This window comes from Anser brachyrhynchus (assembly GCF_964034855.1).
Source record: "Anser brachyrhynchus genome assembly, chromosome: 1".
Classification (NCBI taxonomy): Eukaryota; Metazoa; Chordata; class Aves; order Anseriformes; family Anatidae; genus Anser; species Anser brachyrhynchus.
This window is the reverse complement of record NC_137694.1, coordinates 185,153,144-185,167,646: the sequence shown is the minus strand read 5'-3', so window position 1 is coordinate 185,167,646 and position 14,503 is coordinate 185,153,144. Positions and strand designations below refer to the sequence as shown.

The 14,503-nt window shown below is 38.0% G+C and overlaps 1 protein-coding gene across 1 annotated transcript in view; it reads left to right on the top strand.

The window, feature by feature from the left end:
- FREM2 (FRAS1 related extracellular matrix 2) overlaps positions 1-14,503 on the top strand; it is a 129,832-nt gene that overhangs the window by 88,769 nt on the left and 26,560 nt on the right. Inside the window, exons 7-15 of the mRNA XM_080603807.1 lie at positions 2,507-2,656; positions 4,691-4,900; positions 5,157-5,354; positions 7,402-7,566; positions 7,644-7,826; positions 9,870-10,000; positions 10,937-11,095; positions 11,892-12,195; positions 14,359-14,490. Of these exons, the coding sequence (XP_080459933.1) occupies positions 2,507-2,656; positions 4,691-4,900; positions 5,157-5,354; positions 7,402-7,566; positions 7,644-7,826; positions 9,870-10,000; positions 10,937-11,095; positions 11,892-12,195; positions 14,359-14,490 (1,632 nt within the window). The remainder of the gene's footprint in view (positions 1-2,506; positions 2,657-4,690; positions 4,901-5,156; positions 5,355-7,401; positions 7,567-7,643; positions 7,827-9,869; positions 10,001-10,936; positions 11,096-11,891; positions 12,196-14,358; positions 14,491-14,503) is intronic.

Genomic DNA, 14,503 nt, shown 5'->3' with positions numbered 1-14,503 from the left:
GCTCCTCGTAAGACTTGTTCTCCAGACCCCTCACCAGCTTGGTCGCCCTTCTCTGGACTCGCTTGAGCACGTCCATGTCAAATGGACAGATGTGATGATCTTTTAAGTATCTTTTCCAACTGTTAGCATATTCATAACTGTTTGATCTTAGTAGGTGTTCTGTATTTTTAAACCTCTAGAGGTTGGATGAGTCTTTGTCCATCTTGAGAATTACAGAAGGTCAGTGTATGTCTGAAATATCCCTGTAAGTAGAACTCTTGTCAAAGTTAATAACAGTTAGACGGGAAGATCCAGAGAGTGTATTCTATTCACCTGAATATTCAAAAGGTTTCAGATGAGAGCTTCACAGTCCCAAATATAAATGCAATCACTGACAACTCAATCTCTATAGGCAAATAATGTAAGATGAATGTGTGTGTGTCTGTGCGTACAAACACACACACTGTTGAATATATATCATCCTGAATAAAAAGTCTGAAGTGGAAATGAAAGCCTTTTCATTTGCCAAAACTAGACATTTGTCAAGTTTGTCTTTCATCCTGCAAAGGTTGATGACCTTGATAATGCTCAAACAAGTCGATGAATCTGCACTATCGTTCAGTAAATACATTTAATTCCATCAATTTGTTGCAACCCATGGTTTTAGTTTTCCCAGATAAGTAGAGAGGCAGCTGCATTTGTTTTCACTAATGTGGACTATTAAGGGTTTTGTTTGTTTGCTTGGTTTCTAATAATTTATTTTGTTGGTTGTGAAATACAGGAAAAATCTTGCAATCAGAAGAAAAAAATATGTTCTTCAAAATTTCTAGTTTAATTCTCATTTGCAATTACAAAATACTTAGGAACTGTTGCCTTCTCAGATGAAGCTCTGGCTTACTAACAATTTAGTAACTGCTTTGTATTATTTCTGGTTAGTTTTAATTAAAATCCTATCCTACATTATTCAGTTTTGTATAAAAAGAAATAAGCAGTCTATCACAGAATAAATTGTTGTCGTATGCTGTGTAGTCAGTCAGATTGTCCTCAAGCACTTCAGAAAAACTTAGGTATTTTTTCTCTCTGATTATCTGATAGGCCTCTCCAAAACTTTCATGACAAAATGTGTTCACAATATTTCATTTTACTGAGCTCAGTTGTAGGCAGAAGTAGGTTCCTCAGTTCCAAAGTGTTTGTTCTGCTGTAGTAGAAGTCATAGGTTTTGCAACATGCTTATAATAGGGAAATTTGACTGAGTCAAGGAGGTGATGGGCCAAATTTTCCCTTACCATTAATAAGTTTTTGTATCTCCTCCTTTGGGTAACCTGTACCTTTTCTGTATGCTCAGCATAGCTCTGTAGATCCATAAACTTTTCCTGTCATTTCCTTTGAATTTATCCCGTTTTTCTATCCTTTATGAAGGGGAAATGTGTGTCATAGTGCCACTGATAGAGCACTGGTTAAGTTGCTATGACCTCTGTCAACTCAAATCTAGTTGGCCATATGCTGTATGGTGTTTTCAAGCAAATTTGTGGTATTGTAACCTTATATTTGTAACAAATTCCCACTAAGCAGGATAACAAAATTATGATGAGATAGGAGAATTTGTGTAGGTCTTCAAACTACATACCAAACATTGGGGAAGGTAGGTATGGTTTCTGCTGTGCAACAGAAAAGCTGAGGCACTGGCTGTGTGTGCCATTACTTCTATATGTTTGAAACAGAAATGGAGAGTCTAGCAAAGGGGAGCGACATCCAGGATGCAGTTGGTCTATGTTTTCAAACCTGTTTACTTTGTAAAATTGCTGTGGGTGGAAAAGTTGAAGAAGGGAGGAAAAATGAAGATAAAAAAACATGTCTGTTAAGTGGGATAAAGCTTAATCTCCTTTGCTTTTTGCTCTTCTTTCTTTATAAACTCTGGAACTTAAATATTAAGATAAAAGACTATTCACATTCCAGTCTACATGGAATAAGATTGATTTTGTTTTAAATGTTAGATGTGGGGGAACTAAAATTAAGCATTGCCCCTTTGGTTAGCTGGAAAACATTTCCAAAAGCAGCTCCAGTTATATATCATGTTTTAGTCTGGTTTTAAAATCAGGAATCTGAGAGAACATTCTAGTTAAGCTTTCATTATCTATATTCACCTTTGTCTGTTTGCACCAAAGTGAAAAATGCAAGGAATTTTCTGGCTTGTGCACAGGACCCAGATCAAGTAAGTTTAATGAGATAATGCATTTGTTTTTGCACACAAATTCCTACCTTCTGCCACACAAAATTGAAAGTGTAGGAGGCAAGAAAAAGAGCACAGTGCTGATATAACAATTGCCACCCCAAAATGGGCAAACCAATACTTTAAATTAAGCTAAAAGTACATAAGAAAAAGTCTAAAACTTAAAACAAAGGCTTTTTTTTTTTTTTTTAACTACTGAAAAGAGTGAAGGTCTCTCCATTCTGTAATGTTATGCCCCTTTGTTACCTTCAAGATATGGTAAAGGAACACTGATAGATATTATTATTTTTTCACCAGAACCAGCATTCTACTTTGGAAATGATGAATACTATGTTGACGAGAGTGCTGGCTATGTTGAGGTACGTGTCTGGAGGACTGGAACCGATCTGTCTAAAGCTGCCTCTGTTACAGTAAGGTCTCGCAAATCTGAACCAATAACTGCAGAAGGTAAGTTATTGTTTTGGTCTAGTTTCATAATACATCTCAACAGCAAATGCTAGTACATTTGGTCTTACTTGATATAGATTCAGCTACATAAGCTGAAATTTATATGTGTCTTTCTCTTAGATCTTTCTTCTTAGAACAAACTAGGTACTTACAGAGTTTGCTCTGCAAGAAACTGAAACAGGAGCAACCATGAGGTCCAGCACTGACAGAAATCTCTTCAAATATTCATATAAAACACTGTTCCACAAAGGCAGTTGATTGTTGCCACAACAGCATACTCTGGGCACAGACTTCTAACCCCTGGCAGCACACAGACTTCGCTCCTCTTACTGTAGACAGTGAGAAATTATCTAGTATCCTGTACAGCAAGAGGATTGCTACAGCTGTGTGGCTCAGTGATGATTTGACAGAACCTTTGCAGAATCAAATGTTAGAGTACATACAAATACAAATGTTAGAGTATTTTCACAAACCACGGTGTTTCAAACTAAGACGGTCGTATATAGGCATCACAAAAAGACCAGTAATCTTCCTTAGATGCTTATCCCAAGTGTAAGTGGACAGTAGAGTTCATCTATTCAACTAATTTTCAATGAGGTAAAGTTGTGTAAAACTTTACTGTTACTTGAGCAATGTGGGAAATCCAAACATTCACCTGTAGCAAGTCTTTCCGCATGCTTTCTCATGAAAAAGGAAATGATAAAGTCTAAGAATACATGATTGCTTCATTTATGAACTTGTTTTATATGATCTTCTGTCTTTGTTTCACCCTGACTATTGAAGTCATTTCCAGGGAAGGAGGGGAAATACTGCCTTATAGTAAGAATCTTAATTCATTGTGCCAGGGCCTCAGGGATTTTAGCCTGACTGCAGCGGGTAAACAAACCTGAAAACTGAGGCTGGCACAGCCCTCAGACTCTCTAGTCTGTTGGTGACAGACTGAAAGATCTGACATAGTTGACTGCCTTTTAAGCCATGAACCCGGTCCTTGATCTTGACACAGCACAGCAGTGTCAAGCAGTGAATCTGCTGCTCTCAGCTACCGGTCCTGACATCCTGCCTTACAGCTTTAGGCCTGGATAGAGCATCTAGGACTCTAAGCAAGTGTCCGTCTGATGATGACCTTTGATCTCACCAAATTATGTCAAATTCACATAATTCTAAACCCTATTTTAATTTCGATGAAACTGTTTTCCCCAAAGCTTTGACTCAACAGCTCTGCTGCCACTTAATCACCCTAAAAATGAACGTTAAAACTCAGTCTTTTACTAAAGCTCTAGACACCGTTAATGCTCTGTTTTTATATACAGTGTCACGTTTTAGTAAGGATCTTGTTTAGTTTCATTCCTTCGCATTGGTTTGTTATGTGTTGGCTTGCTTTGCTTAGAACAAAGCAATGGCTGGACTTGGTGTTCTTGAGGGTCTCTTCCAACCTCAATGATTCTATGATTCTATGAAAACAAAACAAAACATAAAAGCAAGCCAAACCGGATCAGTCTGTCTTTTAACTGTACAAGGTGCCAAACACCACCTGGCACAGTCTGGGCAGAATTTGATTCTTTTGGTTTCCATTCATTCTGTTTTGAACAGCACATTCTCCTTTGAATAGCACTTCTTCCTTACATTTAGCTCACTGACCTTTTTCCTTCTCTATTTACACTAGTCTCAAAATTGCCAACTTCATTATAGAATAATACAAATTTTCTTTCCAAAAGACCGCTTCATCTCCAGAGTCTTTCTCAAATCTTTACGCTTACTTTCAGTTCTTACTTCCAAAAAACTTTATTGATTTTAGTGGAATAACTTGGTTATTTAGAGAACATTTAGAGAATATTTTGGTATTTAGAGAACAGAATCAGGCCTGGTTTGTGACTTGTATCACTAAACAAAAAATGACTTAATATCAACCTGTTAAATTGTGTAGTACAACTTAGATGGTCAAGAGATATTTTTGCTTTATGTATATTTTTATTTTTAATTGCACGTAATGCTATTTATGTATTTGATATTTTTTAATCCCTTTTCCACTGGTAGCTGGTGTAGATTATGTAGGCATCAGTCGTAATTTGGATTTTGCCCCTGGAGTCAGTATGCAGACGTTTCGTGTGGTAATTCTGGATGACCTTGGACAGCCGGTGTTAGAAGGAACTGAGAAGTTTGAGCTTGTGCTAAGGATGCCTATGAATGCTGCCCTTGGAGAACCCAGCAAGGCAACCATCTTCATTAATGACTCAGTCTCTGATTGTGAGTTGATTTCTTGGACCTTTTCACATTTTTACAAGAGATGGATGACTGCGATACACAAATAGCACTTGTCCTTTTGTATCACACCAAAGCCAATGAATCTACACCTTTGAGTTTGTTATGTCAGTTGCTTGCTAGCTGCTTATGCAATGGCTACTAGTGCAATATAGCACAACAAAATTTGAAGTAGTGGAGCAAAGATGTGTTAACTTCTGCAACTATACTTTACATGTGCTTTTTATGTTTTTCTGTCTAGTGCCTAAGATGCAGTTTAAAGAATCTTTATACGTAGGCAATGAAAATGATGGACAGATTTCTGCCATGATATACAGGAGTGGGGATATCCGATACACATCCACTGTGAGATGCTATACAAGGCAAGGTTCAGCTCAGGTAATGATTGACTTTGAGGAGCGTCCTAATACTGACAGTTCCATCATCACCTTCCTTCCTGGTAAGCTCTTGATCTTATTTTAGAAACCTTTAGTCTACTATATTTTGTTTTGCTTTGTTTTGTTCTGTTCTTTGTTTTAATTTTAAGTGTCTTATAAAGTAATGCCAAAAAGGCTACTCTGGAAAACCAAAATCTTTCCATACACAGTGGGTAGAGCGTGCACAGATGATGTTAATAGTCTCTTTTTGTGTCACTTCTGATCCAGAGGGATCATCAATAGGGACCAAAGTGACATATATATGTATAGATCAAGCATGTGGGTCTTTTTGATCCACTGTAGCAAAAGCAGTTCAGAGTAATACAGTGATAAAAGCACAGACCTGCTGCCCTACAGAAAACTTCAGAAGCTCTGCTATTCATTAGACAGATTTTTGATAAATACACTTGACTTGCACTGAAATGAGTGGCAGACCTTTCAGCTGGGATATAACTCTCTTATTTGTGTTTGAGATTTTTTGTTGTTGTGTGTGGTTGTTTTTTGTTGTTGTTGGTGGTGGTGGTGGGTTTTTTTTTTTTTTTTTAGGGAGGCTTTCCTATGCTAGTTTGCCAGCATCACATGCTTAATATCTCACATCAGATATGAAACACAGATAAATCATGTGTTACTACCTTGAAAAAATACTGCCTGATTCCCTCTATTTGTGCAGAAGACAGTTTAGACTTCTAGTCTTCTAAGTCTACACACACATATTTTTTACAAGCTCTAAACAAGTTCTGTCATCAGTATGAAATCCTCTGTATGCCCTTATCACAGGAATGACAAGCTTATATTTCATGTATCTTAGCTTTTCAGAAAAGTGGGTTGTTCAGTCATTCATTTAGAACGGACCTCGGCTGTTAGTGCTGGCATGTACTCCATGCCTTTGCCATTGCTTCTGTGAAACCAGGAAAGAGACCAACTTGTTAAGATTGATGGATTCAGGCCCCTTCTTTTTACCTTCTCTTTTGAGTGTCACCCTACTATTTCTCAATGAAGACAAGTAGCAAAGAGGTCTGGTAACATCATATCTTGTTTCCATAAGCTCCTTAGGCCTGTTTACAATGCAGCAGTTTCAGTACAGTATTTATCCATGCTTCTCTTGAAACAATGAGCCAGATGAATATTTTGTATTTCCTTCTTTCTCTGAATGGATAATTTATTTTCTGTAGGGGTAAAAACACCTCAGAAAATGAAGGCAGTCAGCGTCCTAATCTGTTTTTTCATCTTAAAGAACCTTGATAACTTTTTCATGCAATATATAAAATGACTGTAAATTGGCCTCATTTCTCTCACATCCTGTGCTGTTCCTTTTGTCAGGGATGTAGAAATCATTCTCCTGATGATGAGCCCACTGAGTCTGATGCTGGGAGCCAGATAGCCTGCATACCAGTTACAGCTCTTGGTGTTCTTGTAGAAGGCTTAAGACAAAGCCTTATTCCTAGAGTCTCAGAATATCTAGTGAGTTTATACACATGGGTTTGTGACTACTCAAATTGAGCATTTTACAACTCCAGAGAATTTTTAAGGAGATAGTCATTGTCATTTGGACCAGTGGGAGTTTTAAAGACATTAAATGGAATAATAAAAGTGAAGGTGCACAAGATTGGAGACTATCTCAAAAATGTCAGTAATTCTGGAAATTCAAAAACTCCAGGACAAAATTACCATTAGCATTACTGAAAGTTTCGATTACTCGGTTACCTTGTGCAAGTATTTAATTTTGAAACATACACTGTGTATTTCACACAGTGTGGAGGTCACTGAAAATGAGTATGAAGATAAAACAAAAGGAACAATACATGTGAAGTGGATATACCAAATATAAACAGAGAAATCTCAAAACAGAAGATTCCGTTTAAATAGTGAGCTTCCATAGACACATAATGAATACTCATTCTGCTTTCTCTATTATTGTCGTCATTCATTAACTTGTATTGTGCCAAGATAGTGAGGTAGATGCCTTGGCCAACAGAAGCATCCCATTGTTCCTTGAGCTTGAAGAAAAGTGCTGTAATAGAGCAAAGAACACCTAAGTTCTGCATGATATTACCTTCAGAATGATTGCAGGTGAGACTGAGAAGCCTTGCACACTGGTGCTTACGGATGATACTTTCCATGAAGAAGATGAAGAACTACGCCTGGTTCTTGGCACTCCAAGAAGTGATTCTTCCTTTGGTGCCTCTGTTGGTGAACAAAATGAGACCCTGATAAAGATTCAGGATGATGCAGACAGTAAGAAATTATTTTGTTATTATTGCCTTTTGGAAGCCCATTAGCGTGTTCTAAACATATTTTTACTCTAATTACAGAAGCTATTATTAAGTTTGGTGAGACCAAATTTAGTGTGAGTGAACCAAAGGACACAAGACAAGTAGCAGTTGTAAAAATCCCAGTGCTTCGTCTGGGAGACACTTCCAAGGTTTCTGTTGTGAGAGTTCATACAAAGGATGGATCTGCTACTTCTGGAGAAGACTATCATCCTATATCAGAAGGTAGGGTCACTCAGATACATCCTGCTATTTGTAGGATTGTTATTTTTATGATTATATGATTGTTAGTTATTATTATTAACATTATAGTATAATGCTTGTAGGTTGAAATAATTTCATGAACAGGATACTATTCATGATTCAATATGGATGTGATCCCATGTGGTAAGCAACTATCAAATTGCTCTTGGGAGGCTAGATATCCATGGAGATATTTACAAAATAATTGCCACTCCTTTGAAAACATCTGTAGCTGAGTAACTGTGGGAGAAATGTGTGAGTGCCATCTTAGGAACATTTGCGAAGTGTATTACCATTACTCTGCAGAAGCATCTATTATAGGATATGATTGTGGAGTTGTTTCAAGCAACTCAATAAGTTAATGGCTTATTGCTCAATCTAGGAATAAATATCTCTTTCTGTTTATTGTTCAACTTTCATAATAATTAAACTTTCTTCCTATATCTCTGCAATTCACTGCCTGCTGCTCCTCAATAATGATGAATGAGGAGAAAAGCTGTGAAAGAGAATGAGAAATTTCTTAGCTGATAAACTTCTGTTAGTAGCCCACCCACGTGGTTTGGTGAATGATTAATAGAGTTCATAGCACTACAGATTTTTTGTCTTTTGAAGTTTATGATAATACATGATACTAATCTGTGTTTTAAGACCAATCTTTCATTGCTGGAGTGTTTTCACAGTTTTGGATAAGCTATTTTGGTGTCCAACCCAGCTGAAGGATAGGACTCATTTCTGAACATCCAGCAACAACACTGGGCCATCTCCAAATTCCACAGGAGAGGCATTTCCCACTACTGATATTTGCAGAGAAAAATTGTGAGCAACTAGAAAATTATCAGCCTGGATCTTGCTAACTCCCATCACTTTGTCTCCATCATTTCAAAGTCTTGCTCTTTCCTCCTGAAAGACACAGGAATTTTTAATGTCATAGAATGGTTTGGATTGGAAGGGACCTCAAAAGATCATGTAATTCCAACCCCCTGACATTGGCAGGGACACTTCCCACCAGACCAGGTTGCTCAAAGTTCCATCCAACCTGGTCTTGAACACTTCCAAGGATGGAGCATCCACAACTTCTCTGGGCAACCTGTGCCAGTGCCTCACCACCCTCAGAGTAAGGCATTTCTTCCTAATATCTAATCTAAATCTACCCTCTTTTAGTTTAAAGCCATTACTCCTTGTTCTATCACCACACTCTCTGACAAAGAATCCCTCCCCAACTTTCCTGTAGGCAGCCCTTGGTTACTAGAAGGCCACTATAAGGTCTCCCTGAAACCTTCTCTTCTGCAGGCTGAACAACCCCAATTCCCTCAGCCTGTCTTTGTAGGAGAGGTGCTCCAGCCCTTTGATTGTCTTTGTGGCAGTCCTCTGGGCTCTTTCTAATACTTCCATGTCCTTCTTGTTCTGGGGGCCCCAGAGCTGAACAAGTGCTCCACATGGGGTCTCACAAGGGCAGAGCAGATGGGGAGAATCACCTCCCTCGAACTGCTGACCACTCTTCTTTGGTGAAGCCCAGGATATAGTTGGCTTTCTGGGCTGCAAGTGCATGTTGCTGGCTCGTGTTGAGCTTCTCATTCACAAATACCCCCGTGTCTTTCTCTTCAGGGCTGCTCTCAACGCATTTTCCCGCCAGCCTGTGTTTGTGCTTGATATTGCCCCAGAACAGATGCAGAACCTTGCACTTGGCCTTGTTGAACTGTCAGTTGATACTAACCCTATAAGCACTACCCTATATCTTCCTTCCCCTCTCTGTACTGTGCACCAACAGTGCATGGGAGCAAAGATTTGAAGGGAAATGTGCTACTGCAGAACAAAAGGCTCTGTGTCTCTGCCCAGAAGCCTTTGATAAAGATCTATTATCTGCAGGATTTCCACATAGGTCTTGGAACATCTGTGGGTTTAAGGTAAAATAAACATCTTTAATTCGAGTAGTGGGTATTAACTGCTGTCTCTCATGGCTGGACCTAAAATTACTGTTTGTTATGAACGTCAGATTTATTTTTAGGTGTCTCATTATGTTTTTAGAAATTGAGTTTAAGGAGGGCGAAACGCAGCACTTTGTGGAAATTGAAGTTCTCTATGATGGAGTTAGGGAGATGAGAGAAGCCTTCACTGTTCACCTGAAGCCTGATGAGAACATGGTCGCTGAAATACAGGTAACAAACTGATGCAAAGTCCTCAACAGCAAAATCTGGTAAAAAGACCTCCTTGCTTTCTGCCCTATAGCTTTATTCTTCTTTTAATATTTATGCATGCCATCTTGGCTTGTAGTTTAGAAGTCAAAGAGGATCATTCTGGGTGACATTGTAGCACCTACCCAAAACGTTTTTTTGCCATGGCAATAAGGTTCATGGAAATACAGATACAAGAGCCTATGTGGAACAGAAGTCTTTAAGACATCTTTCCAGATACATTCTCTTCTTCAAATTGGCCCTAAAACCTGATGTCCTCTTGGAAACACTGGCTGGCAATAAAATATATCCCCTATGCTGTAAAAAGAGCAGTCAGGTGAAATATAACTTCTGCTGTCAAAGCTATGTTGTTGCTGTGTGAAATAAAGTAGCCACACATTCTTGTTAGTTAGCATTATATCATACATGCTTTTAATATAAACAGCATATTCCTCCGATTCTGCAAAAAGTGTTCTTCTAACTCTTTAGTCCCTTCATCTGTATCACATACATAGTCTGACTCCAGGCAGCCAGACAGCAGAGATTGCTGTCAACAGACACCTTTGCTGATGTCAAACACCATGTTTTCAGCAGGCAGTTGAAGAACAACAGCGTACATCAGAGTTCTACCAGAATACTGAAGTGATTCAAGAAAGCTACAACACAAGAGGTTAAATGGTCTGCTATCCTCAGTGTTCTGGAAAATAAAAAAAATCATTTTAGCTCTTGGTTTTATAGTCTGCAATATACTTTGCAGTGCCTTGACCCTTTCGCAATAACTCATCCAGCTGAGGTTTTAGAACTTACCTTGAGAGTGTTTCAAAAGCTAGGAATGATCTTTTTTTCTTCTCAAGGTCCAGCTTGAATTCTCTTATTTGCTTAAAAGCTCACAGAGAACTTTTTCTGCCTTTTCATTATCAGGCAGCCAAGGCCATTGTTTATATTGAAGAAATGAACAGCATGGCAGATGTCACCTTTCCTTCCGTCCCTCAAGTTGCATCCCTTTTGATATATGACGATACTTCTAGAGCCAAAGACAGAACAAGTCCTGTAGCTGGCTATCCTGTCATCTGTATTACAGTGAGTATCTCTGTGGAAAGATGGATCAAAATAAGTGTATGGATTTTGTTTAAAGGTGCAGTTGAATTTTAGGCAGTCTTTATCAATCACGTTGTGAGTCACACATGAGTTTAAGCTAGGACAGTCCTAAAAGCTAATATAATTTGTCTGGATAGCAAATCAATTTTTAGGGGGACAAAAAGCATAGAAAGATGTTTCACTTGTTCCTCACTAAGAACAAATTAGATACTTGCACAATGTCTATGATTGTATCATCCTACTTTCCTGTTTACCTTAAAACAAATTAAATAAAATTAAAACATTAATTTGTAAGGTTAAAATCACAGGAGATAACCAGTGAGCCACAGTTTTCAGTAAGTGTCACAAACTGGAAAATGAATACTGTTTGTTGGAATACTACAGGCTTCTTTCATCACAATTTTGCAATCAAAGTGTTGTCATGAATATTCAGATGCATTGAGGAAGTTTTGGGTCCATCTGTATTTGCAGAATTAGATCAAAGGATGACATTCAAGTTAAAGTAGTAGGTGAAGTGTAGTTTGAGCTTTCATAACTGTATTAAGTTTTCACCCATAAACTGTAATATAAAATAATAGTTTTTTTATTTCAATAAGCATAGTTAGACCTGCCTTTTAATCTACCTTAACAGTGCGAAAAGCATCACTGTCAAAATAAGTTAATTACTCAAGAGATTTACTGGGGTTATCAGTTCCATGTTGCTGAGTTTTGTGACTCTTGATAAATTAAAATTCCTTTCCCATGAAGCAAATAAATCATTATCTGCCTTGTTCTGCAGGCTTGCAATCCTAAATATGAAGACTTTGATAAGACTGGTTCAATATGTGCCAGTGAGAACATCAATAACACCCTGACACAATACCGGTGGCTTGTGAGTGCACCCACTGGTCCTGATGGTGTGACTAGTCCTATGAAGGAGGTCGACTTTGATACCTTCTTCACTTCCTCCAAGATGATCACACTCGACTCCATTTACTTTCAAGCTGGTTCTCGTGTCCAGTGTGCTGCTCGTGCTGTGAATTCAGATGGAAATGAGGGTCTTGAACTTATGAGCCCTATTGTAACTATAAGCACATCAGAAGGTAAGATATCATCACCTATTGCAAAATCCCTAGGACACTTTTGGATCTCAAATTCCATCCTAACAAAATCAAATTGCATGATAAGGTGTTTTAACACTACAGCCTCACCTTTTCTTTTGTTGTTTGCAAAAAGTATCTTAGCGCAGCAAAAAAAATGCATAGAAGGAAATGGTTTTAATCTTTGCTAGTAACCTTTAAATATTTATTCACTTAATGAATTTTTATATTCTGAAGAACAGTATATACCAGGCATTGGAATCCATGAAAGCTGGGTTTTGTTGTCTTTTGAATGCAACTGTAGTAATCTTGCAGTACATCTCATTTCCTGTTAGACATTGAAGAATCCACATGTGAGCACTACTTTGAATGCCTAGCCAGAAGAAAAGCTTTATTTGGCATTCAAGCCTCACTGGACACCTGAGAATTAGTTTATTCCTTGACTAAGGACTAAAACAACTGGTGTCCAATAACAAGACCTAGACAAACTTTTTCTGTGGTTGATATATTCATAATATTCAACCTTCTTTCTTTAATACTCACTTTGTCTCTCTCTATCTGATTCTCTGATACCTAATAAAAATTGAATTAATGCTGCGTCCTCTCAGCCAGCAGAGGTACTGTCAACTACCTCCTTTGTCCAGCCAGCACTTTCCATGAAACTTGTACTAAATAAGGTTGTGAAGCAGAGGTGTGGAACTGATAAGGACATGGCTAGTCTGATAGCATATGCTGTTTTGTCGTAGAAATCTCAGATACTTTTTTTACTGTAGAATCTGGTGAGTGCTTAATTGTCAATAATCAAGGTGAATTACGAATCACTGTATTTTATTACCTCTCTGCAGGCCCTACGTATTCTTTGTGTCATCTCTGCTGCTTTTGTAGCTGTAATAAGTCCTCTGTTTACTGTAAGATCTTACAGTAGATAATAAATTACATGAGTGTTCATTTGTAATATCATTTTAATTTCCCTGGCATTTCCAACTAAATATTTTAGTTAAAACATTTTATTTTCTCCTAAATGAGGCCTTTAGGGAGCTTATTGAATGGAATTGCTATTTACCTCCTTCCTTTATTTCACTTTTTGGCTGTAGGTTAAAGTCACCTTTGTTTGCATTATCAGGAAACCTACACACTAAAAAGAACTCTGTCTAAGTAAGGGTATTGTCTACAAGATGCAGTGTAGTGATTTTAAAGACAGACAACCTCGTGCTGGGTGAGCTAGTTTGGTGATGTAAAACAGTCTGGCTACATTAGCCTTATAATGAGTGGCTTGAATTACACATGACAAATTAGCAGAGCTAATTAGCACAGGCCCAGCAGTGAACTGTCATGCATATATTACTTCCAGTATCTCATCTAACTTATGATGAGAAAGTCAAGAATTTTGAAGATCGTATACAACATGATCTGGAAGTTTCATTTATCTCTGATCGTACAATTGCAAACTTAATCTGTTGGTTCTACAAACCAGGACTAATACTGGAACAGGTTGAACTAAGCCTGGAAAAGGGCTGACAAAAGTTGCAGATTCTACAGCATTGGAGAAATTCAAAATCTACTGAAAAAGGCCCTGAGCAACCTGATCTGTCTTTGAAGCTGGCTCCATTTTGAGCACAGTATTTCTAGAGATCATTTCTAACTAAAATTAGTTTAAGACACTATTGTTCTAACTACTTTTGGGTCAGTAATGGAATGGGAGGCTTGTAGAGTCCTGTGAAGTCATGAATATGTCCAGACCCCAATCTTGTGCCAAAAGCAGGTGAATCCTGATCAGGTATCCTCCATAAAGCTATGTATGTGGGGAAGGAAGGAATATGCATATGCCTCTGAGGACCTTTGTATGGCACCTGACACTTACTCTGCAGATGTGGTTGTAATACGCAACTGAAAATTTTCAGGTGCAGAGTCATCACCAGATTCTAGAAATGTGATCTAGTTGATCATGTATGATTTCTGTTTTAATTCTTTTGCATAAATTCCTGTTTGAATCTCTGACAAATGCTGCCCAAAACATTTACCTGTCATTCCAGAAAATTCTTCTTGTTTTGGAAACATGTATGTTTGGAAAAAATTGTGTCTAAAATTAATGCAAGGGAAAGTATGGATTATTTCCTCTGGACTTAAAGTAAAGTTACTTTCTCTTTTTTTTTTTTTTTTCATTAGGTCTTTGTCAACCTCGTATGACAGGAGTAGTTGGAGCAGAACCATTCTCTGCCAAATTGCGCTATACTGGCCCAGAGGATCCAGCTTATGCCAATCTCATCAAACTGACAGTCACGATGCCACATATCGACGGTATGATAAAGTC